General features: G+C 44.1%; 1 protein-coding gene across 5 annotated transcripts in view; it reads left to right on the top strand.

Moving 5' to 3' along the window:
* Positions 1 to 23779, top strand: part of B4GALNT4 (beta-1,4-N-acetyl-galactosaminyltransferase 4) — a 177173-nt gene that overhangs the window by 30685 nt on the left and 122709 nt on the right. The window contains exon 1 of one of the 5 annotated variants that reach the window (XM_082242319.1): positions 9615 to 9735. The exons of 1 other annotated variant lie outside the window; for it this stretch is intronic. In XM_082242319.1, coding sequence (XP_082098445.1) covers positions 9636 to 9735 — 100 coding nt within the window. In that variant the 5' untranslated portion in view covers positions 9615 to 9635. Of the gene's footprint in view, positions 1 to 9614; positions 9741 to 14442; positions 15120 to 16826; positions 17020 to 23779 lie in introns of those variants that run through there. 3 more of the 5 variants (XM_082242321.1, XM_082242318.1, XM_082242320.1) reach the window with 3 other exon arrangements.

Genomic DNA, 23779 nt, shown 5'->3' with positions numbered 1-23779 from the left:
TTTTCACTCATCTCTGATACGAACTTGGGGGGTGTGTGTGGTGGGAATGGACCACATTACATGCAGGCTGGTGTTAAGGAGAGGACTTTACAGGAGGCAGTTCTTCCCATACATAAGCACCTGAAGATGCTGTAAAATGCCACTGTGACCAGAATGAGCACTCAAATTGGGTGGGGAAAAGAGTCTGCAGGCCCTGCATATAATGGGAAGAAAAAAGAAAGAGGAAACTTACCCTGCAAAGTAGGGAGTGGTAGTATGCAAGGAGATTACCAAGGGAAATCTTCCCAGTGAGAAGTTGCCTCCTGCACCTCAAAAGGCAAGTCTGCAATATTAGGTTGTACAGTTTTCAGGATTTTACTGTTTTATCTTTTGTAAACCGCATTGAGCTTTAAAAAAAAACAAAACGAAACAAAGCAGTGTGCAAATTTGATGAGAAATAAATAATACAGTGGTACTTCGGGTTACAGACGCTTCAGGTTACGGACCCTTCAGGTTACAGACTCCGCTAACCCAGAAATAGTACCTCTGGTTAAGTACTTTGCTTCATGATGAGAACAGAAATCGCAGTGCGGCGGCAGGAGGAGGCCCCATTAGCTAAAGTGGTACCTCAGGTTAAGAACAGTTTCAGGTTAAGAAAGGACCTCCAGAACGAATTAAGTTCTTAACCCGAGGTACCACTGTAAAATGAATATGGAACACAGCAATTCACTGTTGATTTTGGATGAGGCTGCAGGTGTTGTGACTTGAAGCTCAGGTTGGGAATCAAAGGAAGGGCAACTTCAGCAGCCACTAAGCTCGAGGTTAGTGTCTGAGCCCAGTTCAGTGTTTTAACCCTGATGTACAAAGCACTAAGTGGAAAATACCAGCTCTTTCAGTGCCATACTGTCTGCTTGGTCAGAGAGGCTCTATTTCTTGCTCCATCATTGAGGGAGATCCAAGTTGCTGGAACTTGGAACAGGGCTTTCTTGGTGGTGGTACCCTGGCTCTGGAAGGCTCAGGCATCCCTTCTATGTTAAATGAGTTTTGACAACTGTTGAAAATGTTATTTTGTCAAGCCTTTGGGTAATGGCAGATGAAGAAATTTGTTGTTGGGATTAAGATATGCATAGTGTATATTCCATATTGTGTTATGAGCTTCTCTTATTTCCATTGATGTGACCTATTGATAAATCCCAATAAAAAATAAGTAAAGTTAGTTTGCTTTGGAGCACTTGATTTAAAAAAAAATCAATGAATCGCTGGCGCAGGGCCCCCTAAACTGGATCAGGAACATGGCATGACCAGCAGGGAGCTTTAACTCTCCACCACCACTACAGTCTCAGTTGGAATCACACTCCCTGTTGGATTGTCAGGCATGGAGGGGGGCAATTCCACCCAGGATTGCAGTGAGGGTAAAGTACTCAAGTCATGCCTACCCTGATGCTATTGTCACTGTTGGTCTGAGCGAGCAACCTGACAAATGTCATGTATAGTTTGTTCTTCAGTAAGATGCTTGTTTGCTTGTCCCTTCATTTGTCCCTTCATTTGCTTGTTTGTTCGCTCCTCCCCGCTGCTCAGCCTAGACTAAAGCTGCACTGAAGATTTTATGCTGCGGTGCTGTGGTTATGCAGAGTCCCACCTCCTCTTGCACCTTGGGGTGTCACCTGGTTTATGGTGTGTCATCTGCAAAGGACGACCAGAAGCAGGTGGTAAAAGAGCAGCCGCTGAGCCTGGTCACTTCTGTTGTCACTTCTGGGTTTTTTTTCCTCTTCAACTTGCGTAGTCTTTCCTCTTATGTTAGCTTATTTTATTGGAAGGCTTCCTATGGTGCGTGTCACTAGTTATCTGCTGTGCTTGGCTGTCACTCTCGGAGACAGCTGGAATAAGAGCGGCTGGAGACGCCTCATTGACATGTTTGCGTGAGAGTCGCTTGTCAGAGGAGGAGTCGCTCTAGAAAGAGCCTCCCAGCACATCCCAGGCGGGGCAGCTGCCGTGTCCCCTTCAGGGAGAAACACTTTGTGGTTTTCAGCAGGCGCTGCATTCCTTGACGTTTCAAAGCTGTTTGCCTGTCACTCTGCTCTTTCCCCGGCTTGCTCATTAGAGGGAGTTCCAAATTCACACTCCTGTGGGCCAGCGGAGGCAGGAGCCTGTTGGGGCTTTGAGGAATGAATGACTGGGAGGGGACTTCTTAACTCCCTTTCATTTTGCTCTGCATTTTTGATGGTATAGAATTACCATAATCTATTGTGAAAGTAAATGTCTGGCTGGGCACTGCTCTAGTTTGAGCTCTGATCTGTAAAGTGCCACTGATTTTCCCCTCCTATTTATCATAGGTCTTGGGAATCTGAGGCCCAGGAGCTAAATGTGGCCCTCTGGGTCTCTCTACCTGGCCCCTAGAATTATCCCCAGGCCACACCCCTCACTGGTGCTTCTTTGCACCCTGGGTATTTTTGCTTGGCTGGAATCTGATAAGGCCTCTTACTTGTTTGGCTGGAGACAGAGAAGGGTGTGTGGGTGGGTGTGCCAAAACTCACCTACTGTACAAAGGTAAAATTCACATTTGTTTCTCTGCCCACTTTTGACTCTGGCCTCACGTCTCTCAAAAGGTTGACTGTAAGGGAATGCAGCCCTTAGGCTGGAAAATATTCCCCTCCCCTGTCTTACCACTTTTCCTATTGCCTGCAGAGGTCAGTCCTCTTTGTTCATTTCTGTCACAGTTGCCTGTTCCACAAATCCTGTCCCAAACCATTGCATTTTCTTGCTGCTCAACCTTAGCTCATCACTGCTAAAGTATCCTCTCGTATTCTCTCACTCAGTCTTACACCACTTTACCTTGGTAAATTGGTGTGGAACACAGTTATTTTTATGTTCTGCATAGCACCTATCACAGAGATGGTGCTAATTTGTTTTTAACATCTCTCATCACATGAAAGGTACTAGCAGCCCAATGCTGCTGATGTTGCTATGTGTCGGGCACTGATGGGACTGGAATCCTGGTCTTCAAGGCTTCAGAGTACAGCCCTCGCACCCCTGCACCATGAAATATTAATAAATGTTGTTGTGTTTGTTTAGAATTAGTTGGGTGTTTCTGTTTTGATGTTTGGTAAAGAATTATTGGAAAGGGCAGAAACCTAAGCAATTATAGCTGAAATTCTGATTAGTCACCAAGAAACATCAGTTTAATTGCTTTTGGTGGGATCTGTAAATAGCATCTCACAGCAGACTCAACATCTATGCTTGTGCTAAAAAAACACCCATGGGGCTAGTTTACACTGTATCACCACATGATCGTGAATGCAGCTGTATGGGAAAAGGTTAGGCTGCTTCCACACTAAGTTTTTAATGTGGAATTGCCACACTGTACTAACCCACATTTTATGGGGCAGCCACACAACACCACCATCCCTTCTTCTACTACTTCTTCCTCACCCCTTATTTTCCCTGTGGCTTTTCTGTCTCAGACTGCAAAACATCCAAAACATCCATGAGTGGAGAAGTAGCACCATCTACACAGGTGTAGGTGCCAATAGTGTTACCTTCTCTGACCACGATCTCTGGTCTGGCTCAGTAGCAGACTTGGAGGTGGCGGGGAGAGGAGACATCTTGCCTGGGTAACCATTGCCCATACTATTCAAGCTGGAGGTATCACAAAAAAATGCCATTGTGGTATTATAGCACTATACCACACTTTCATAATATATATAGCCAGAGAAGCATTTTAGCGCTAATTAGAAGATCAATGGAAGAACTTAAGCTGGGTCATAAAACAGTGCCCACCGCAAGGGTTGTAGTGAATGCATGCAGAGCTTTAAATGACCCTCCTTATAGCAGCTATATCATGCCCACTGGTGTAGATGGGGCATAGCGTGATGTACACATAGAAGGAGGACAATAGTGTGATAAGTCAATTGCTGTTTGGTTTGTAGCTTACAATGGAAAAGTAATGATTAGGTGACATTGGAGATGCTGGTAGGGAAGCAGCCTTAGTGGGAATTGGATTGTATACCCAGTGAGCCATCACTGCAGTTGTTGGCTCACTGTCTGAACAGCCTGTTTTATATTGACTTTTTCCTCTGTGTGATTGTATCCCTGGAAGCATGATGGTAGATGGAACTGAGCTCTGTGAGCTGAAGTGCAGCATTGATTATTTATTTATTTATTTACTGACCAACCACTCTAAGATTCCAGGGCAGAAATATGTAAAGGAGCTCCCACTCTGATTTATTTTTTACCACATGTCTACTCATGCTGCTTTACTCAGGATGATGCCAGCAGAAGCAGGTAGTGGTGGTTGGTAGACACTCTATTCCAGGGGTAGGCAACCTAAGGCCCATGGGCCACAAGCGGCCTACGGGGGTCGCTTAACCTGCCCCTGAGCTGCCCCTGAACCAAGCTGCCTGCTTGGCGAGTCCCCACACGCTGCGCTAAACCGGCACAGCGTGGCGTGGGGACTCGCTTCCGCAGCGCCAGAAATTGCGTCTGCAATCACAGGCACACGCACTCACGCACATGCGCAATCCGGCCCACATACGGATCTCCGCTGGAGGGAACCAGCCCAGGCGAGGTAAACCTTGCCGACCCCTGCAGTCTATTCCGTAGTCCCTATGCCTTTTCTATTCTTAACCAACCACTGGAAGGGTAGATTTAGATTCGCTGCAGCAATTCAAACTATCATAATTGATCAGGTTAAGTCTTATTAACATAAAATAACTATAAGTTCATGGACTGAATTAATATATGCTGTATTAACTCTAGAGTGTGGGAGCCTCTGGCCCTCCCACCATCCCGGCTTATTGGCCATTCTTGCTGGGGCTGACGGGAATTGTAGTTCACCAACATCTGGAGGGTCAAAGATTTCCCACACCTACTCTCATATAATATGGATAATGGGAAGGAATCAACTTAGTTCTTACATGCACAGCACAAGGTGTGTGGGGCGTTTGCCTCCTAGGTGGGTCATAAGGAAAGGGTTAAATGAGTGTTGTGATGTGATTGGCCAGTGAGAATGCAAGGGGTGGAGTAAAAGTAAAAGGAGTGGGAGGTTTCGAAAGTTAGTTGAGGTTTGGGAGTTGAAGAAGGAAGAGGGAGGAATAGGCAGTGGGTCGGTCAAGTTGTATTGTGAGAGAGTGAGAGGAATTGTTAGGTGGAGTCAGATAGATAGTTGGGAATAATCAGTTTGAAGTTGTTAGGAACTAAGATTAAGAAACTGCCAAGAAAAATTAACTGTAACCATAAGCTTGTTCCTGCATTTAAAAATAAACTTGATTATTTGTTAATGTTAACAACTGACTGGACTCCGTGTGACCCCGTGAGATACGGGGTGGTGGCAGCGGAAAAAGCAATCGCAGTGGTTGCACAGGGTCAATAGACCGTCAAACGTCCGGGGGCCCTGTGTGATCGCCACAGTGTGCTTGTGCAATGGGACTCTTCTGCCTCCTCCCTGCATCCCAGCCTCTTAAATCTGCTTTGGGGGGTTGAGTGAAACTCTAGAACAGGTTTAGGGAGCACGTGGGGGGGAGGGTGGGGGTCTTGTTGCATGAGCAGACCTTGTTACATGCATGCATACCTAGCTTAGCGCTATGTTGAATTCCACCCAATAGTCCCACACTTGTAGTCTGCAGTCTGTTAAGTGCAGCTAATAGAATTCTGGGGACTCCAGTAAGTCTTTTTTCTCCTACCGCCACTTCACATTTATGAATTGTCTTTTTCTGCTGTGATCCCTGTGTTGCTTTATGTGGCTGAAGATGTTCTATTCACTCCAGTTTGGCAGGACATGTACGTGCAGCTGAAGGGCTTCCGTGTAGCAAGAAGTTACAGCTGACCCAACATAGTTCAGGGTAAAGGATCAGGGGACCTATCTAGTTCTGCTCTGTGGAGTTTTGGCAGAGAGCAGAATGAAGGCATTTGGCTTTTCAAAAACTCTACAGTTCATCTTGGAAATGAATGGCTGCTGCAATTCAGGTCCGTCCGCCCCCCCCCCCACTATCTTTTGCTGACCCTTTACTGACTTTGAGAGCTCTTAAGGTGGGAGGTGATGTTCTAACTAAATACTCTTTCCTCTTATCTTGATGGCCCTGCTGCACAACAGCCAAAAGGGTGCTTTGCTGTCTTTACCAGACCTTCACTGCAGCTGACAGCCTCATCTTATCCACCATTTTGTTACATGCAGCTAAACTTGTTGGTTTGTGATGTGTGTCACCAGATCCTGTATGTTAATGCATGTGGCCTTAAACTAATTTGCAAAGGAGTAGTCATGCTAATCTTTTGCAGCAAAAACAGCAAAAGGCTCTTCTGGCACCTTTACAGACAAATACATTTATTGTGGCCCCGTCTTTTGTGAACTGTAGTCCATTTCATCAGTTAAAGTAAGCTTCCTTTATCCTGAGCTGGGAATAAAAATAGATAAAACTACAAAGCAGGATAACATTTAAAGCAATAGTGTTTGCTTATAACATGTGTATAGTTTTCTAGGCAGCTTGCAATAAAGAGAAAACAATCAAAACACCAAGACACAAAACCACTAAAATAAGTGGGGGAAATATATATAAAAAAACCAAATCTCACTGCACTCCAAGGCTAATGGTTTCTTCTTTTCCTTAGAAGAAAGATTGTTGGAAGTAAGTTCCAGTGGAATTTGACGCTGATCTTCCAAAAATGTGTTCAGGATCAAATTCTTGAATAGGCGGCTGAGCCTGTGGTCTTGTAGATATCCTTATGATTAAGGTAGTGGTAACTGAAAACAATAAATCCTTTTAAAATTTAACTATTCTTTCAGTTTCTGTTAAAGCTTTTTGACAGAGAAACAATAGAACAAGTGGCTTCTTTTGCTTTTGAGGTAGCAAGGCAGTGCCAAAATTATTTTAATGCCCCTTTGATTGTCACTAGGATGATTAAAACTCTTGTTTTACATTTCATTCTGTAGTTATAGCTGACTTTCACATTTCTAGTGGTCTGTATCTCTTGACAAAGATGGTCCAAGATTTATGCATTTATATTTAATTGCCTTTTAGCCAAAATGTGACATGCTTTATACAAACTTTTAAACTTTTGAATGGATTTACATTTTCTTGAGTGCATCAGTGTGACTGAATCACACATGTACAAATAGATAACTAGAAGTGTGAGAATCTTCAGGTTTGGATTATAGTTCCTTCTCTTACCACTGATAACCTTAGAGAGGTCACCTGCGTTTCTGACCTTGGATGATACTCTTGATATTCCATTGCGATGCTTCCTTTGGCTGTGAGGATAAAATGAGGTCTGGATATATTGTAATCTGTCCTTGGAGTAGGTTGTGAAAGGAATCACTTTTTTCCCCTCTCTCTGCTAAATGAAGCTATTCCCAGATGTGCAAATCTGCAGAGAGGCTGAATATTCTGTAAACGTGACAGGCACTGGAGATCTTCAGTGACTAAGGCAGAGATCATAATAGCTGCCTGCTGTTGTATTTGCATAATATGTGGAAACACAAAGGCTAGAGCTGTAATGAACAGTGGCGCAAAGGAGGCAGCGAGTCCTGGAGCCACGTGTGCAATTAAGCAGACGTGCTTTGTGCTGTCAACTATGCACTTAGGATAGTGTGACCCCCCGTCTGTGTTTAAATTTTAAATTATTCCTATACCTTAAATTATGCCTCTGCATGCTGATCTTGCCCCCTATGCCTTCAGTGTAATGGTGACTGAGGCACCCCAAGGTGTCCCAATCTGTGGTAAGGTTGCCAGAACCTACACCGTCTTTTAAGTGTGGCACAGAACTTTAATCTAGTATGCTTTTTCCTATCACAGAACCACTGTGCTACCAGAAGCTGGCATCTTCCCTTCTGGGAATCTCTTAAAGGTACAGGACTGGGAATAATCAGCTCTTGGGATCAGGAGAAGGAGAAAAAATTGTCTGTCCGGAACAACACACAGCTGCCACTCATAGGCAGATGATGGCCTAGCTGTCTTGCCATATGCACAGTTGGCAGGTGGAAGCACTTCAGCTCCATCCTATGGGTATTTAAGTGGATAGCAAGCAGATATACCAACCTGACAAAAGTGCTAGAGGCATCTGACAGTAATGTTATCTAGTTCCATGACACAGCACTGAGCTGGAGACCCAAAAGTGATTTAGCTGGTTGAAGGTGTGGGCATTCCTCTGGAGAGAGAAGTTACTGGGACTTGAAACTGCTGGTAAGGAAAGAAGCTGGATCTCTTGCTTGAGAGAGAGGTCCAGCTATTAGGGAAAATGTCTCCCATGGACCTTTCCATAGGGCATGAAGATGAGTGAAGATGAAAGACACAGAAGCATTTGTCCAGCTCACATGGCCCAAACAGTCTGTGCAAGAAAGGGCAGAATAGTAATGTGCTGTTGTTGTGTTGTATTTGTATTAATTTTATTCTTTAGTTAGCTGCCCTGGGAATGCTGGTTGGTTACTGAAAGGCTGGGTATACATATAGAAATATCAAGAATACAATGAACGACTTGCCACACAGAAACCTTCAAGGCTGCCTTGGTCTGACAGACCAAGCTCAGGATTGTCAGCACTGACTGGTAGTGGTTCTCCAGTGTTTCGGGCAACAGCCTTTCCCTAACCCACCTGGAGACACCAGTGATTGAACCTGGGTCCATTTGAATGCAGTTTGGTAGAGCATATGCTCTACTGCTGAAGCTGATGAATGAGAGTGGAGCAACAGCAAGGAACCTTATAATGTGATGGAAAACCTGCAGTCCTCAATTCAGCAACTGAAGCACCACCATCACCAACAAATAAACTATAATCGGGATTTTCCTAACTCAAAAGTAGCAAGAAGAACAGTTTGAGAGAGCTCCCTGACAAGAATATTTGACTTAAGTATGGAACAAAATATCAACATGCGTTTGCAGCCCCAGGGCCAATGAAAACAGGTATTATATTAAATGAAGTAAAGGCTAGGAAGATTCATAATCTGTTGGAAGGGAAATAGGGAGAAGTGCCCCTAACCTCTCTGATATTTCCCCTAACAGTTGACTCCGTGGCCTTTGCCACAGGAATCCGCATTGCAGAGCTGCTCTGTTCCTAACTCCACCACTTCTTCCTTGCCCATTTGTGATGCGCAGTTGGAGAGTGAGTGACCTGTTGCAGTGCTTGCACCAGGAAGCAGAATTTGGTCGAATTCTCCCTGGGAAAATAATGGAAACACTATCTGTATTGGAAGGGGGCAGCCCTGCCTTAAAGCATCAGCCAAACTATTCTGTGGGGTCCTCAGGTTAGATCAGGGGAATCTGCTGTATTTTCCTAGGAGTGATGTAAGGAGGAAAACACAGGAGAAATTTAAGTTTTATGTAGAGCAGTCGGAAGCCTCTTAACTAGACTCTGTCATTACTTAGGCAGTGTGAGAGCCATACCAGTGCTGTTCCTTCCTGCGCTGGAAGGGTAATGCGAGAATCTTTAGACCAGTGTTTCTCAGCCAGGGTCCATATGGCCCCCTGGGCTCCCCAGGATATTCCAAGGGGGCTACAGGTGAATAATGCGTAAATGGCGGCCCACAGCAAGAGGCTAGGGGACCACAGAAGGAAGTGAGAAGTGAAGAAAAATATTTTCTTTTGTTTAAAATCCTGATTGGCTGGCTATCTGCTTGGCCAATCACAAGTGGGTAAGGGGGTGGCCCACCAGGGCCAATGCTCCTTTTTGCCACATGCATTTCCTTGGAGCAGTCCTGGTTTGTTTCCAGTGGGGGAGTGTGATCGATGAGACTCCTGTTTTGACCAGTAGAGCCAGCGACCCAGAACCGTCAGGTCAGGTCAGGTAAGTGCAGTGGTGGGATGGCAATGGTTAGGGCTGGGCAAGCCAGAGCTGCTTTTTGCTGCTGCCAGTTCTGGGCCTGCACTCTGCACTGAGTTCAGTGGGCCTTACTCCCAGGTAAAAGTATGTGGGGCTATAGTGTTTTATCTAGGCAGCCAGAACTCCTCCGTATGACAAGATCTTTTTGCACCAGGTCACTTGCTTTTTAAAATTCTCTCATATAACTCCCTGTGTGCCTTTTGGACTGTATCTGTAGGTTCTCCCCCTGTGTCAAATAACTGGAGTCAAATAAGTGTTGTATTTGACTGGGGTCAAATAAGTGTCCTTTTATAATGCATGGAAGATGGATCTTCCTCAGGAGGTTCTGGACTCTCCTTCCTTGGAGGTTTCCAAGCAGAGGTTGGCTGGCCATCCGTCATGTATGATCTAGTTGAGATTCCTGCATTGCAAGGGGTTGGACTCGATCCCTTCCAGCTCTCCATTTCTATGAAGGGCCAGTCGATTCAGGGTTCAGTCTCCAGGACTCGGGTCCCCTACTCCTGCTGTTTGGATTTCTGGCCGGCTCTCAGATCTCTCCTCCACAATTTCCCCCAGGGTCTTGGGAGTGGAGAGGACAGTGAGCTAGGAACTTCAGAGTGGTCACCCAAGTGCCTGGCTAGCTGCATATGAGGTTACTCAGGAGGAGAGGGAAGCACCTGCTCCAATCAGGAGCGCCAGGAAAGGGTGGATCACTAGTTCCTATGTAAGCTCCCAGCCTGAGCTGCTTCGTTGCTGATGCACTGGCTCTCATCCAAACTCTCGCCTTCCTGACCTGGGGAAATGGACAAGCTTCTGTGCTGTTGAGAAAATATAAGAACCTGCTCCTAGAAACATCTTTATTAGTCTTGTTATGCTGACAGAAATGGGCTTCCTTCCTGCTAAGGGGTGGCGAAAGTGAAGTGCACTCTGGCCCCAGAACGCAAGTGCCAGACTTTTGACACTCACTTTATCATGCCTTTGTGGATGAAGCTGCTGAGGCTCTGGGGCTGTCTAGCAAGGACTCGGATTAATTGGTGTCTCTGCTAAATGTCTAGAAAAGTATTTGATGTCTGCCAGCCAGCGAGATGCAGAGGTAATTATCCCTCCAACCCCTATGGCCTGCATTAGCCATACATCACTGTGCTGTCACAACACTCTGAGGACTGTTTTTCATACATTGAAAGTGTGAGCCAAGAGGACAAAAGCTTATATTTTTTTTCAATAAGCAAAATTGGTTGGGGGAGGGGGGAAATGGTTCTGAGCTTCTCAGAACATATGTAATCCTGCCCCTGCCGGCCTTTCAAGGATCCTTTCTTTGGCTAGGGAGCTGGAAAATTTGAGATGCTTTCTTTGTATGGTGTATAAGGAAAGTGATGCTGTGTGTAAAAGTCAATCTGCACAACCGTTACTATAATAGAAAGCAGATAAAGTGCTGGTTTTGGACCTAGGTTAAGATGAATTGCCTAGCCATTTTGGAAGGAAATCTTGCTCTCCCATTAGTTGGCATGATACAAAAAAAGGGGAGGGAGGGTAGCTGTGTGAATTGATGAGACAAAATGCAAACTATTCTATATGCTCAGAAAGTGCGGGGGAAACAACTGTCCCATACTGAGCCCCCCCCCCCAATCTGAGTAGTTACAGAAATGTGTGAGCTGATGTCATCACATCATATAAGTTCTCCCCCCACAAAGAAAAAAGCTTGGTGCATTTTGTTTGGGGACATTCACAAAGTGTGGCTCTCACATCACACATTTCCATATCTGTGTGGAAAAAGGAGACATCAGAAGCAGGGCTGCTGTTTTAAGCTGTAAACCTAAGTTTGTGATCACACCTATCCTTCCCTTAACAGTGCTGTGTAAGCGGGGAACATACATTGTAAATATTTTAGTTCCTAGTATGTGCTGTACAATTACACAAGATCAAATAATGTCAGTAAAAATCCCTTATGCAGCAAAAAGTTCCCACTAATAAATATAGCGCAATAGGTTGGAAGCAAGATTGTCTCAACATGTAATTTTGAATCCTACAAACTTGACAAAAAGAAACTTAATTTAAACTCAGAAAGATTAAGACTATAGACGTACATAGTTTACCTGGTAGTAAGCTCCATTTCACACCATTGGGCTTACTTCTAATATGCAAAAGATTGCTTTATGTTGCTAATTGAAAACATATGGGAAAATCCTAACTGTGCCAGAAGCTACAAAGCAAAGGTTTAATAATGGGGGTGGGGGGGAGTGTTCCATAGCTTTGGCACCACAACTGAAGTCTTTTCATGGAACTCTTGAAAATTTGATCTTCCATGGATTAGGAATTCAATTTATGGGAATGTGCTTTGATTCTTGAACACATAAACTTGTGTCATGTTTGGTGATAAGAGGCCAAGATGGAGCTTGGAGCTTGGCCACAAATTCAGAATTGTCTTTGGGCTAAACTAGATGAGCTGTTGAAGAATCTATTTGGATTTCACATCTCTCTCTTTAATTTCTTTTAATAGCAAAAGAGGTTACCATGAATTGTAGTGGAGATAAAGCACAAGGGGGTGGTTTTTAAAATTCTGCCACTACCTCCATTAGGGAGAACATACACATACCCCATGTTTATCCCAAAGGTGAAATAGTAATGTGGGTGGATCTAGATCAGAAAAGCAGTGCTGGGGAAGGGGTTAAGTCCTCCTTGCCCAGTGCTACAGCCCTCATTTAATTAAGGATTATTTTGCATCTACTTTCGAAATAAAGTAAATGAAAAAGGAGGTTCTGTGCACAATCTCCAGTGTCTTATTTCCCATGGTGAGCAAATAAGACGGTAGCAAGGCTGTTCTAGGCAAGAAGACTGTTCATAATCTCTGTTGGATGAGAGAAGGGGCTTTGTGTTAAGTTGTGGGTGAACATGTCAGACGACACAGCGATTCTTCAAACAGCTCTTGTTTATTCACAGGCCAGAACAGAACTGAACTGAAGGGTTCAGCCAGCCTGCTTATATAGAGCTCCACTAGAATGCAACAGTAACCATTTTCTGTAACTATCCAATCACTGAACATCACTTTCGATCCCTTATTTGCATATGTGGACCTGAACTATCTACAGTATCCCCCTGCTGGCCCAGGGTGAGAACTTCAGTACATAACACTTTGGATGTCTGTTACTGAGCAGGGTGGTCCTCATGCACACCAATGGACTGTAACCACCCCTCAGTTCCCAGGGGAACCTTTGTCTGTCCAGGATCTAAAACTGTTTCTATATGTGTGCTAACTGATTACCTGATTCCCTTAAGTGTGAATACTACTATTGCATCAGGGAATCTGGGGAGCATTTTATGAAGAACCAGCCACGCCATGTTCTTTAGAATAATTGCTGATGGCCACCTTCATAAAATTGTAGAGTTGAAAGGGACCTGGTACAGTGGTACCTCAGGTTACATATGCTTCAGGTTACAGATGCTTCAGGTTACAGACTCCACTAACCCAGAAATAGTACCCCAGTCATTAAAGCTTGGGGAAATACTTCACCACGCACCAGAAATACAGTGGTACCTCAGGTTACAGACGCTTCAGGTTACAGACTCTGCTAACCCAGAAATAGTACCTCGAGTTAAGAACTTTGCTTCAGGATGAGAACAGTAATCGTGCAGCAGCAGGAGGCCCCATTAGCTAAAGTGGTGCTTCAGGTTAAGAACAGTTTCAGGTTAAGAATGGACCTCCAGAAAGAATTAAGGTCTTAACCCGAGGTACCACTGTATATGGTTCAATGATGATCCACGATGGGCAGGTATTTTAATGTTTCATCCGTGTGAGCCTCTTTTCTGCTTCTGTTTATAATTTTTAATGGCATGTTTAATGTAGAAAGTCTCCTACAGTCTTAATCACATGGTGTGCCTTGAACTGCTCTGTGAGGTGACCATTGCCAGCGGCTCTTTTGGCAGAGAGGGTCCATGAACCCCAGGTTGTTCATTACACTCTAGTCGGTGGACTATGGTGGCTTTTCACACTGGTTCATTCAGTGAGAAAGAACTGGCCAAAGCTTCCCAGTTATAACCAAGACATAGCATAGGTGACTGAGTCTACTCACCCACATAGGAAACACAAACCACCTTCTCCCTCATGGCTCTCTCCCTCTCATATATCTTCCCTCAGGGACTTTAAGGAAGGAGGCAGCTTATGTTTCCTGAGTGGATGAAAGAAAAAACACAATCTACTGGATAAAATCATTCCTTTTTTCCGAACGGTGAACAAATACTTTGCGGATGGGCATGGGAGGATTGGAGCCCAATTAGCTGGTGCACTAGGAGTGGGGTGACAGGTTTGCTCTGGCAGGCCCACCTTTGAGATTTGGGGGGCCTAATTGTGCCCATGGACCAGATATTGCCCACCCTGGGCTCGGAAATAGTGAGCACGTTGTACTTGCCACTTCTTAAAACAACCAAAATACATCCCTCTCCCCAATTGGATTAGATTGAGGGAAGGCTTGAGAGGAGGCCCAAGGAGAAGTTAAATCTTGTATTACTTCTCTTCAGAAACACCTGCCTCAGTGTTTCAGAGCATGAGCTATTCTCATAGTCACCATCTGTCATTTTTACTGCCCATCACATTAGAGGGCGGGGAATAAATGGACACACTTTCTTTTTCTTTTTACAGCAAAGGAGGAATGGGAGAATAAATGGAGAGTTTATTTCCTTCCATATGAACCAGGCTGAGTTAGGTGAGGTTTCGTCATTGGAGCCCATGAATATTTAGCAGGCCTCTGAAGACCTCTTTTTCTCGCCCAAAAGTACTGCGAGCCCGACAGTGCAGCTAAAATAAGACACTGGCTTTGAGTCGTGGTTATTAGCTGCTGCTTCCCTTCTGTGATGGAGACATTTTACTGAGAACCCCCAGAGACCTTCTGCCTCTTAGTCTTGGTGGTATGAGGAGGCAAACATGCATAAAATACAGTTTATGTGGTGTAAAAATGCTTTATTAAGCCTGTTCTTTCCATTGCCATCACCACCAATGCAGTGTATCAAATGAGTTTGCCAGGGATGTTAACCTTCATTTATTTACTTTCCTGCCATGGTAGATGAGAGAGCCTGTTCACTGGGCCATAAATAATTGGCCTGAGTTGTATGAGAGAAGTTATTAGGTATAAGACGTTTGCCTCCTTTTGGACCCTGGTGCATAGCTGGTCGAGTGCTGATGATAGGATTGGTTCAGGTGCTGCTCTGATATTTCACAGTGCACCTCAGGCCAGACTTAATGTCCAGAGTTAAATGTCAGGAGATCCATCCCTTCAGTCAAGTGAAGCTATCCCAGACCTCAGACAAGCTGTAGAAAATGTGGAGCATTTGATTTCCAACCCTATGGGGAGTCACAAGTTCCAAATCGGTACGTACTGCATGGGTGAGTGCATATTGTGATCTTATTTAGTTGGTATCTGATATCAAGTTGCAGCACTATTGTCATTTTTATTTTGTCCTTTAGTCAGTCATAGTTTTTGTGTTAAGTTCTCTGCCATCACCAAAAATGATGGGCTTTTGCATTTCCCTTATTTCAATCTTTTGCAACTTTTAAGGCTTTCTGCTGTTAACTGTTTTGGTTTGTTGTTGTTAACTCCTTACTAACCCAGTTTGTTATCAATCAATTGTTTTATTTGTATCTGTGTTTTCCAAAGATAAAACCATACTCAAGATGGTTTACAACATATAAAAAAAAATTACATAACTGCAAACATAACAAAGGTGCTCACAAACAATAAACAAAATGTCAAAAAGTACACAACCAAATTACCCTGACTGGAAGTGTTTTATGTGTTCCTTTTTTTGAACTTAGAGATACCTCTGAGGAACTAGCTGGCAAATGTGTTTGTGTGTTGCATGTGTGTTTAGGGAAGTTTTTAATGTTTGATGTTTTGTTGTGCTTTTAATTCTGTTGGAAGCCACCCAGAGTTGCTGGGGAAACCCAGCCAGATGGGCAGGGTATAAATAATAAATTATATTATTATCAGTATCAGTATCATCATTATTGAAGCGGCAGGCTTGGCAAAGTGCTCTTGCTCTTCAAGTTCATTCATGATATGAGTGTCATTCTGCTCTAATCTCCTGTGCAGGCATAGGTGGTGATGGGGTAGCTTTAGCAGTGAACGAAGGCTGTCCTCTTATGGGAATTATTACTGGAACGTGCTTGCTAACCAGAATTTGCCCAGCTCTACTATTAATTACTGCTGCACATAATGCAGACACAGCTAGCTTAATTTTAAGTCCTCTGACACCTTTGGGGAGAGGCTGAAATTTCCTCCCTGCTAGGCTTGGATCCACCTTTGCTCATCTGCTTCTCATTGACCACAACTCTTTGGGTTCATTCTGTGCACCATTCACCCAGGATGTCTCCTTTCCAGCATGGTTGCCTCTCAACCAGTTCCATGTTACCTACAGCTTTAAGTCTTCTCTGGAAGACAAAACCAGACTCCCCCTCCCCCGTCTTGCAAGGAGGCCACACTGAACAAAGTTCCTGAGTTCTCTGCTGCTTGTCCCCCCTCTTGTTTGGGGCTAGCCCACGACATTAGATGAGATGGCGGCAGGGAATCCTTCTTTCTCTATCCTTTCATTTCTCTTTGCTTGGTATCGCAAGGCAAACACGACTGAAAATTTGACAGCATGTCTCTTTGTTTGCTGCCACAAGCATGCTCTGTTACCTCTTGTCTCTCTGTTTGTAATGCTCAGTCCTGACATAAACTTTGAAGGTGTACAACTTTAATTTCCTTCTCCCAGTTTAAGCTGTCCCATGTAGAAAAGGGAGAAAGCAAGCTCTTCCAGTAAAGGAATTCAAAGAGCAAAAAACAGGAAAGTTAGAGAAGAAATCACCTCCTTTGTACACACCCCACAGTCATGCCCATTGCCCTAGACATTGGCGCACACTCCATCAATAGTCAGTCACAAGCTGTGCAGCCTTGTCTTGAGAAGGCAAAGCAACACTGACACACACACACCCCGCCACCGCCCACAAACCACAAGTGTGGAAGGCTATATGTACGGGAATTACGCACAGGTGAGCACTGGAGTAATAAGAGACTAGCTGAAAGGAAGCAGGCAGACATATCCTTGGGCTTTTTGTTGCCGTGCTGTGCCGCCACCACTCTGGAGCTGCACAGCCTTAGGCTTGTTACTGAACAAAGCGGCAGCACCTCTTCTTTGTACCCTTCTTCAGACTGAAGAGTGCTTCTGATGGCTGCTTCTTTTAGCCATGTCTGAGGGTGCTCTGGAAAAGGAGAGCCGCTTGGAGGTTAGAGGTAAGGATCAGACAACGGCACTCAAGACTGGTACATGGTCTGTTCTGTCAAAAGCACACGTGAGCAAGGGGCTGGAGGGTTCGATGAGAGGGTGACATTGTGCAACCTGTTCAGTTCCTGTCTTGGAACTCAAGTGAACTAAGCTGAAACAGATTCTTGCATCTAAATTTTAAATTCAGAAGTGTGGAGGCTGAGTCTTGTTGCCTTTGGAGCAGGGAGTTCCAGGTCCACGAAGGTTTTCAGTGGTGCCTCTAGGCAGGAGCACCAGACACTCAGTTTTCATTTCTTTTTAAATAAAAAAGCATTTTTTTACCCCTTCTAGAAAGTTATGTGGTAAAATGTGCAGTTACCTTTGAAGTTTTTTCCTTGAATGTGAGTGTTGTGGCTACCTTGTATATTTTTTCTGGTACTGAGGAGTGCTTGCTATTGGACAGCATCTGTGTGCGATCTCCATAATCAAGGCATAGTGATGGCAAGCATAAAGTTGTGGGGGGTGGTTGTGTCTCTCAAGTTTGTGCTATACTATGCTGCCCTTGGCAGCCATTTTCTATTATGTCACATCCCACGGCAGCCATTTTGTGATGGATTCCCTCAGCACTTTCTCAAAATGTGAAGTGTGTCCACTAGTCAAAAACAGTTGGCAACCCCCTGGTTTATGTATTTATCCCCCCCCCAAGCTGGATTCCCTTTAGTGTATCCTCTGTTCCCTGTTAGCTACAAGTTAGAATTTGCATTTATATTGCACTATTGGCTATTGAACACCACACATTAGATCAAGTGCTGTGCACTTTTATGGCCAACAGCCTACAAGAATAAACAAATTGGTCCCGAAGGTGTCATGCCAGCTTTTGCCTTTGTACTGCTGCTGCAGACTAATAAGATTGCTGTTCTGGGATGACTCTTCTTAGAAAAGGAGGCCCTTGGTAGCAGAATGATTCAGAGCTAAGAAGGGTTTGCGTCAACAAAGGGTGCTGATTTTGAAGACAGCAGCTCGTAAAGCACCTGTGTTTGGAGCTTAAAGCAAGAAGAAAGTTAGTGCTTTCTGTCCATTGTTTTCTGGTACCCCCCTTCCTTCTCTCAAGAAACTAAAAGCTTAGTATCTGTCTGCCGATAATGTTTTCCTATTAAAAGCTTAGCAGCCTGGCAAGAGAGGTTATCGGGCAAAAGTATATGGGCATTTCGCCAGTATTGAGTGGGGCTGAATTTGGTCCCTTTATTGCAGAGCACCCCCCCTCCCAAAAAAGTCAGTACTTTCTGACATTGGAAGTAATTGCGTATTTGTAAACAGCCCGTTACTGCTTTGGCTCATTTGCTCTCACCTTTTGTCCATGCCTTAGCAAGGGAGCCTCTCTGCCCAGCCAATCATCCCAGCATCTTTCCTGCTGCTAGTCATTAGGACAGTGACTTGGTACCTAACATCTCTGAATTTTTACAGGGTCTATTGTGAAAGCTGACTTCTGTTCCCAGGGCCAGGGCAGTACCCAGGGCAATTTGGGGGGTCACTCCTCTGATGCTTGCACTTGCACTTGCCCTGAAGTTTCTTTGTGTGGGTTTGCAGTTGCAGTTTGCCATTTTCTCCAGCGGAGAATGCCATAATACGAGGCACTCAAAGATCACTAATGAGTTTAATTTTATGGCCCTTCATTGGCCTGTTGCTCACTGTTTGATTGCCCTGTTTTATTGCTCTAATTATATTGTTAATCGAGTTTATTACTTGTTTCCCCCTCTCTCTCCTTTTTTGATTAAATGTAGATTTATGTCCTCCTCACCATCCACCATACGGTGTTCTCACTCTTTCCATAGTCTGACCATGAAACTAGGACTCTGGATACTTCCAGTGTCACTGTTTTCGGGTGGGATAATTCAGGCTGTGCAATTAAAGCTGACTTGGAGCTCTTGCGCAACAAACCTGCTTCCCCAAAAGGTCAGACTTTTTATGATAAGAAAGGTGATGGGGAAATGTGGGATTAACCCTTGCTTGATGCAACCGTGTCTAAATCTCCCCACAAACAAATCAGGATAAATGTTCATTAAATAGACAACAACCTCTTAATATCTCCACCAAACAAATTGTGTTGAATGCTCATTAAAAGGTAAATTGTTGTTACCCAGATGAACTTTTTGGAAAATAAGGATATTTTTGAAGATATCCAGTAGGTTTTGTGCTATTAATAGAAAAGATGAGAATAGGCAAGGATTCCAAGGCAATTGATTCTTTGCAGAGAAGTGGGGCAGGGGAAGGGATTTGTATTTTCAAATTTGGATATCACTATATTTGTTGTAAAATTGAAAAATGATGGGGGGGGGGGAGATTAACCAGCTGAATGTGTGAATTCCTAGTTTCAACAATAGTTTTCAAAAGCTTCCTCTACGTCCTTGTTTTCCTCTGCTTACAGTCAAGAGTCTACAACAGAAAATAAAACGGTATTATGACCAGTTCAGAATGTTGGCCTATATTCACTAAATTTGAAAATAGGTATTGTCAGTGTATGAAATTCCAATACTGTTGAGATCTCTTTTTTTGGGGGGGGGGGGAAGAAATCTTCCTCATCCTTATTGTCTGTTAATGACAGTAGCTCTTGACTATGGTAGTTATTTACTGTATATCCATATATTTGTAATGCCCATCTACACTAGTTATATCTGGTATTTGGTGTTGAAAAATATTCTGAATCTAGGGAAGTTCCAATTTGCCTGCTTCAGTTTGGCACCTAGAAAAAATGAATGTGGGGCGCATACTTCATGAATGAGTAATGGTGACTAGCACGACTAACTCTGGCTACCAGGGCCGGCCCCAATGTGAGACAAGGTGAGGCAACCACCTTGGGCAACAGGATCCACAGGGGCATTAGATCCTGATGTAGATGTATTGGGCTGGTCCTGCCAGCCACTTGTGAATTTCATTGCCCTTGGTGTGCCTGTGTAATTGCCCTGCTCCAGTCTCACTTTCAACTCTTTTTGAAAGGCCAGTAGATAGTTGCACCTGCTATTCTTGCAATTCCACAGATTTATTTTGGATTGGATGTGCACAAATATACAATATGTTCACGCAATCAATATTGCAAATGGGTGCAACTGCAGTTTTAGTGTCTTGCACAGAAGTTAGAATTCTAACTATCCCTACTGCTGCAGCAGTTACTAGGAGAAGCTGCTGAGTATTTTCTTTTCCTTACCTGCTGAAGATACGGAAATTCCACTTTCTGTTGTATCTAGCAATAGGAACAACTGGGGGGGGGGGGAGAAGGTAATTTTTTTTGCATAAATGTGTTACCAGGTTTGTGTGTGTAAGATTACATTCAGAAAGGCATCAGGACACACATTAACCTCTCCCTTTTGCACAGGACTGGCCTTCACAAACCCCAGTGAGCAGCTACAAACCCTAGCTTGTAAATAGTCTTGTAATGACTCCCATTTCCTACTTGCTGGGAGGAGGCGTTCGCTAGTTTTGTAACACACCTGTAACATTTCATTCCCTCTACCTTCTTGGACCAAGCTGGGCTCAGGGCTCTCCACCTTCCCTTCCTCAGAGCGTTGTCCTGCATGGTTCAGGGAAAAGGAGAGTTTTATTTCCCAGCGGGGTGAGTGGGATGTCAAGATGCATCCAAGAGGTCACTTTAGATCCCTGCGTCTTTGCACCTCTTTCTCTCATATGTCTTTAAGCAGGTGGCCAGCTGCCTCCTTGCGTTGACTTCATTCTCCCCAGCGATGCGGTGCTTAAAATAGCACCAAACCTCAAGCCATTCTCCTCCTTGGGGGTTCCCACCTGGCTTTGCCTTTGGGTAGAACTGTCTTTAGACTGGTCAGTCTTTTCGCTTCCACTCTGATGAGAACAAGACTGGCACTCCCTTCAGAGAGGATTGGAGTGTGTAGGCAGCTGCAGGAACTTGGCAGATCTGCCCTCCTTTCCCCCCAAAAGAGTTCTTAACACACTCTTTCACAAAAAGTATACAACTCTTATTTGACCACTAAAAAAATGTTTGTCACAATAAACTTTCTTCAAGTTTCTCTTCTGGGGGCAATTTCTTTCTTTTTTTAAAGAGGCAGCTAGGAAAGCAGAAACTTGCAGTCCAAGCTTAATAATTGTTCCCATCCACTGCACTTCAGAGAGATGCCAGTCTCTGAAGGATCCAGCCTAGCGCAGGCTCTACTTCCCATCTTCCTTGAGTATTCTCTTTTGTTTTTCCTGGCTGAAATGTGTCCTTAATTATGCCTTTTGTTTGCCTTGATGGGTGGGATGCGGGTGGCGCTGTGGGTTAAACCACAGAGCCTAGTACTTGCCAATAAGAAGGTCGGTGGTTCGAATCCCTGCGATGGGGTGAGCTCCTGTTGCTCGGTCCCTGCTCCTGCCAACCTAGCAGTTCAAAAGCACATCAAAGTGCAAGTAGATAAATAGGTAGCGCTCTGGCGGGAAGGTAAACGGCGTTTCCGTGTGCTGCTCTGGTTCACCAGAAGCGGCTTAGTCATGCTGGCCACATGACCCGGAAGCTGTACGCCGGCTCCCTCGGCCAATAAAGTGAGATGAGCGCCGCAACCCCAGAGTCAGCCACAACTGGACCTAATGGTCAGGGGTCGCTTTACCTTGCCTTGATGGAGGACAGAGAATTGTGTGTATGTGTAGAAACTAGCCTTTCTAATTCACATTTGTTGCCTTGTCCACTTTTGATTCTGATCCTGCCCACCTCTGGCCTGTGGCCGCAAGAAGGTTGCCCAGAACAGAATGTTGCCCTTGATTTGAAAACAGTCCCTGTTCTGGACTTGGGACTGCCTGCCTTATCCTCATATTCTTGACCTGTACCTTCTGGTGTCTCTTGAACATCCCCCCGCTAAAGATGCATCTGGCAAATGCTGTCATAATGGCATTTCTGCACTACGGACTGATACATCTTTCTATATCAATTTAACTGTCATGGCTTCCCCCAAATAATCCTTGGAGTTTGGTAAGTATGCTGGAATTTTTTTTTGGGGGGGGGAGTTTCCAGAGGAGAGGGGAGAGGAGAGAATTTTAAAGCAGTTTAGTATGACCAAAGACAGCTGCATATCTTAATGCAGTGTATATTCCTGGATATTTTTATTATCTACTAGGCTCTTTCTTATTTTATCCCTATTTTTAGGATCTGCTTTCTCTTTTCACCTTGTTATACGTGCACAGGGACTATCCTTCTACTCTACCACCAATAATCTCCAAAAAGTGCACCAGTGTTGATTGCTGATTATGCCACCACATGGAGTTTAAAATGCTTTGTGATCTTCCCGCTTTCCCACCCAGCTTAGCTTTTATCCTATTCGCTTTCCAAGTCCCAGAATTTGGAATCTCGCTCTTAGCAGTATTGGACAGAGCTGTAGTCCGTGCCTCAGGGAAAGAGAGCAGCAGCAGCAACAACAACAGCTGGTGTGCTGTGATTGACAGGATGATAAGGTGACTGTGCAGGCTGAAAGAGGATGGGAATAATTCTTGGCAATTCATTTTCTTCCAAGAGGAAGAAGGTGTGACTTGAGAGCAGTATAGTGGCTGGGAAGTGACCATGTGCCTAAAAGTCCTGGAGGGAAAAGGGGCTTATAATGGGAGAAAACAGATGCAACACCATATTCAAAGTGGCCTCACCACACTGAGGCCACAACTGTCCCATACATTTAAAGCACTATTGTACCACTTTAACAGTTACGGCTTACTGTAAAAAATCCTGGGAACTGTAATTTGTTAAGGATGCTCAGATTTGTTAGGAAACCCCCTTGCAGAGCTGCAGTTTCCAGATTGATTGCTAAACCACTGTGGGCATTGTAGCTCTGTGAGGGGAATAGGGCGTCTCCTAATAACATTCTGATTCTGGAAAGTGAAAACCTCACCTGTATTGCCCCTGTTCAACTCAGAATTTGCGAAACAGACAAAGCTGATGCCCCTCCCTAATAAACATATAATCCTACAGAATAATACAAGTATTCCAGTTCTTCTGATTATGAGTCCAGTCTTTCTGTCCTTAGCATTATTCAGAGAACTTTCAAGGCCATAGAGTACAGTAAATAAGAGGTCCTAGCTGGAAAATTTATATGTACCTTTTGAGTCCCTTGTAGCAGGTCCATGGCTTTTTGAACATAGTCTTCCTAACACTTTAGTTGTGTAGGTAACCCAAACTTCTAGGGTAAAGATCTCTTATAGTTAGATGCTATTGCTGACATTTGTCATAACAAAAAGAGTGCCTTATTCATATAAAATATTTTCTGTTCACTCCAGAATTAAATTTCTGGAGCCCAACTGTGGGAAAGCAGAATAGGGCAGGGAATAGCATTACAGGGCTGGGATGTTTGTACTTGGCCTCATAGTGTGTAATTCTGCCTTATTGCAAAAGCTTTCAGAAAGAAGGGCTATGCCTTTGTCTTCAGGATAATGTCTTGCTCCTTAATATCAAGGCCAGGGGATATGAGTATATGTGAAGAAAACAAAGGATTTGTATCTGAATCATGTGGTTGAAATTGCTTGGTTTCATTTCTTCAAGCATCAAGGAATATGATAAATGATGTTATTTAAACGTGTGTAATAACCTATTAATGAATGGAATTTCATTTAGAGCTATCAAAATGGGAAACACCATAATCATGTGGTTTCAGGGAGGGGAAAATACCAAATTGTCAGTTCTGAAAATACTCCATGGGGAATCCAGCTGCAAAAAAAATCCAATCAAAGGAAGAGGTTGCTATGAAGTGAGAGTGCTGCATCATTAGCAAGCAAAAAAGAAAAGCCAGGGTAAAAAAGTAGGTAGAAATT

The sequence above is a fragment of the Podarcis vaucheri genome, assembly GCF_965113315.1.
Source record: "Podarcis vaucheri genome assembly, chromosome: 1".
In the NCBI taxonomy this organism is placed as follows: Eukaryota; Metazoa; Chordata; class Lepidosauria; order Squamata; family Lacertidae; genus Podarcis; species Podarcis vaucheri.
This window is presented reverse-complemented; position numbering and strand designations above follow the sequence as displayed.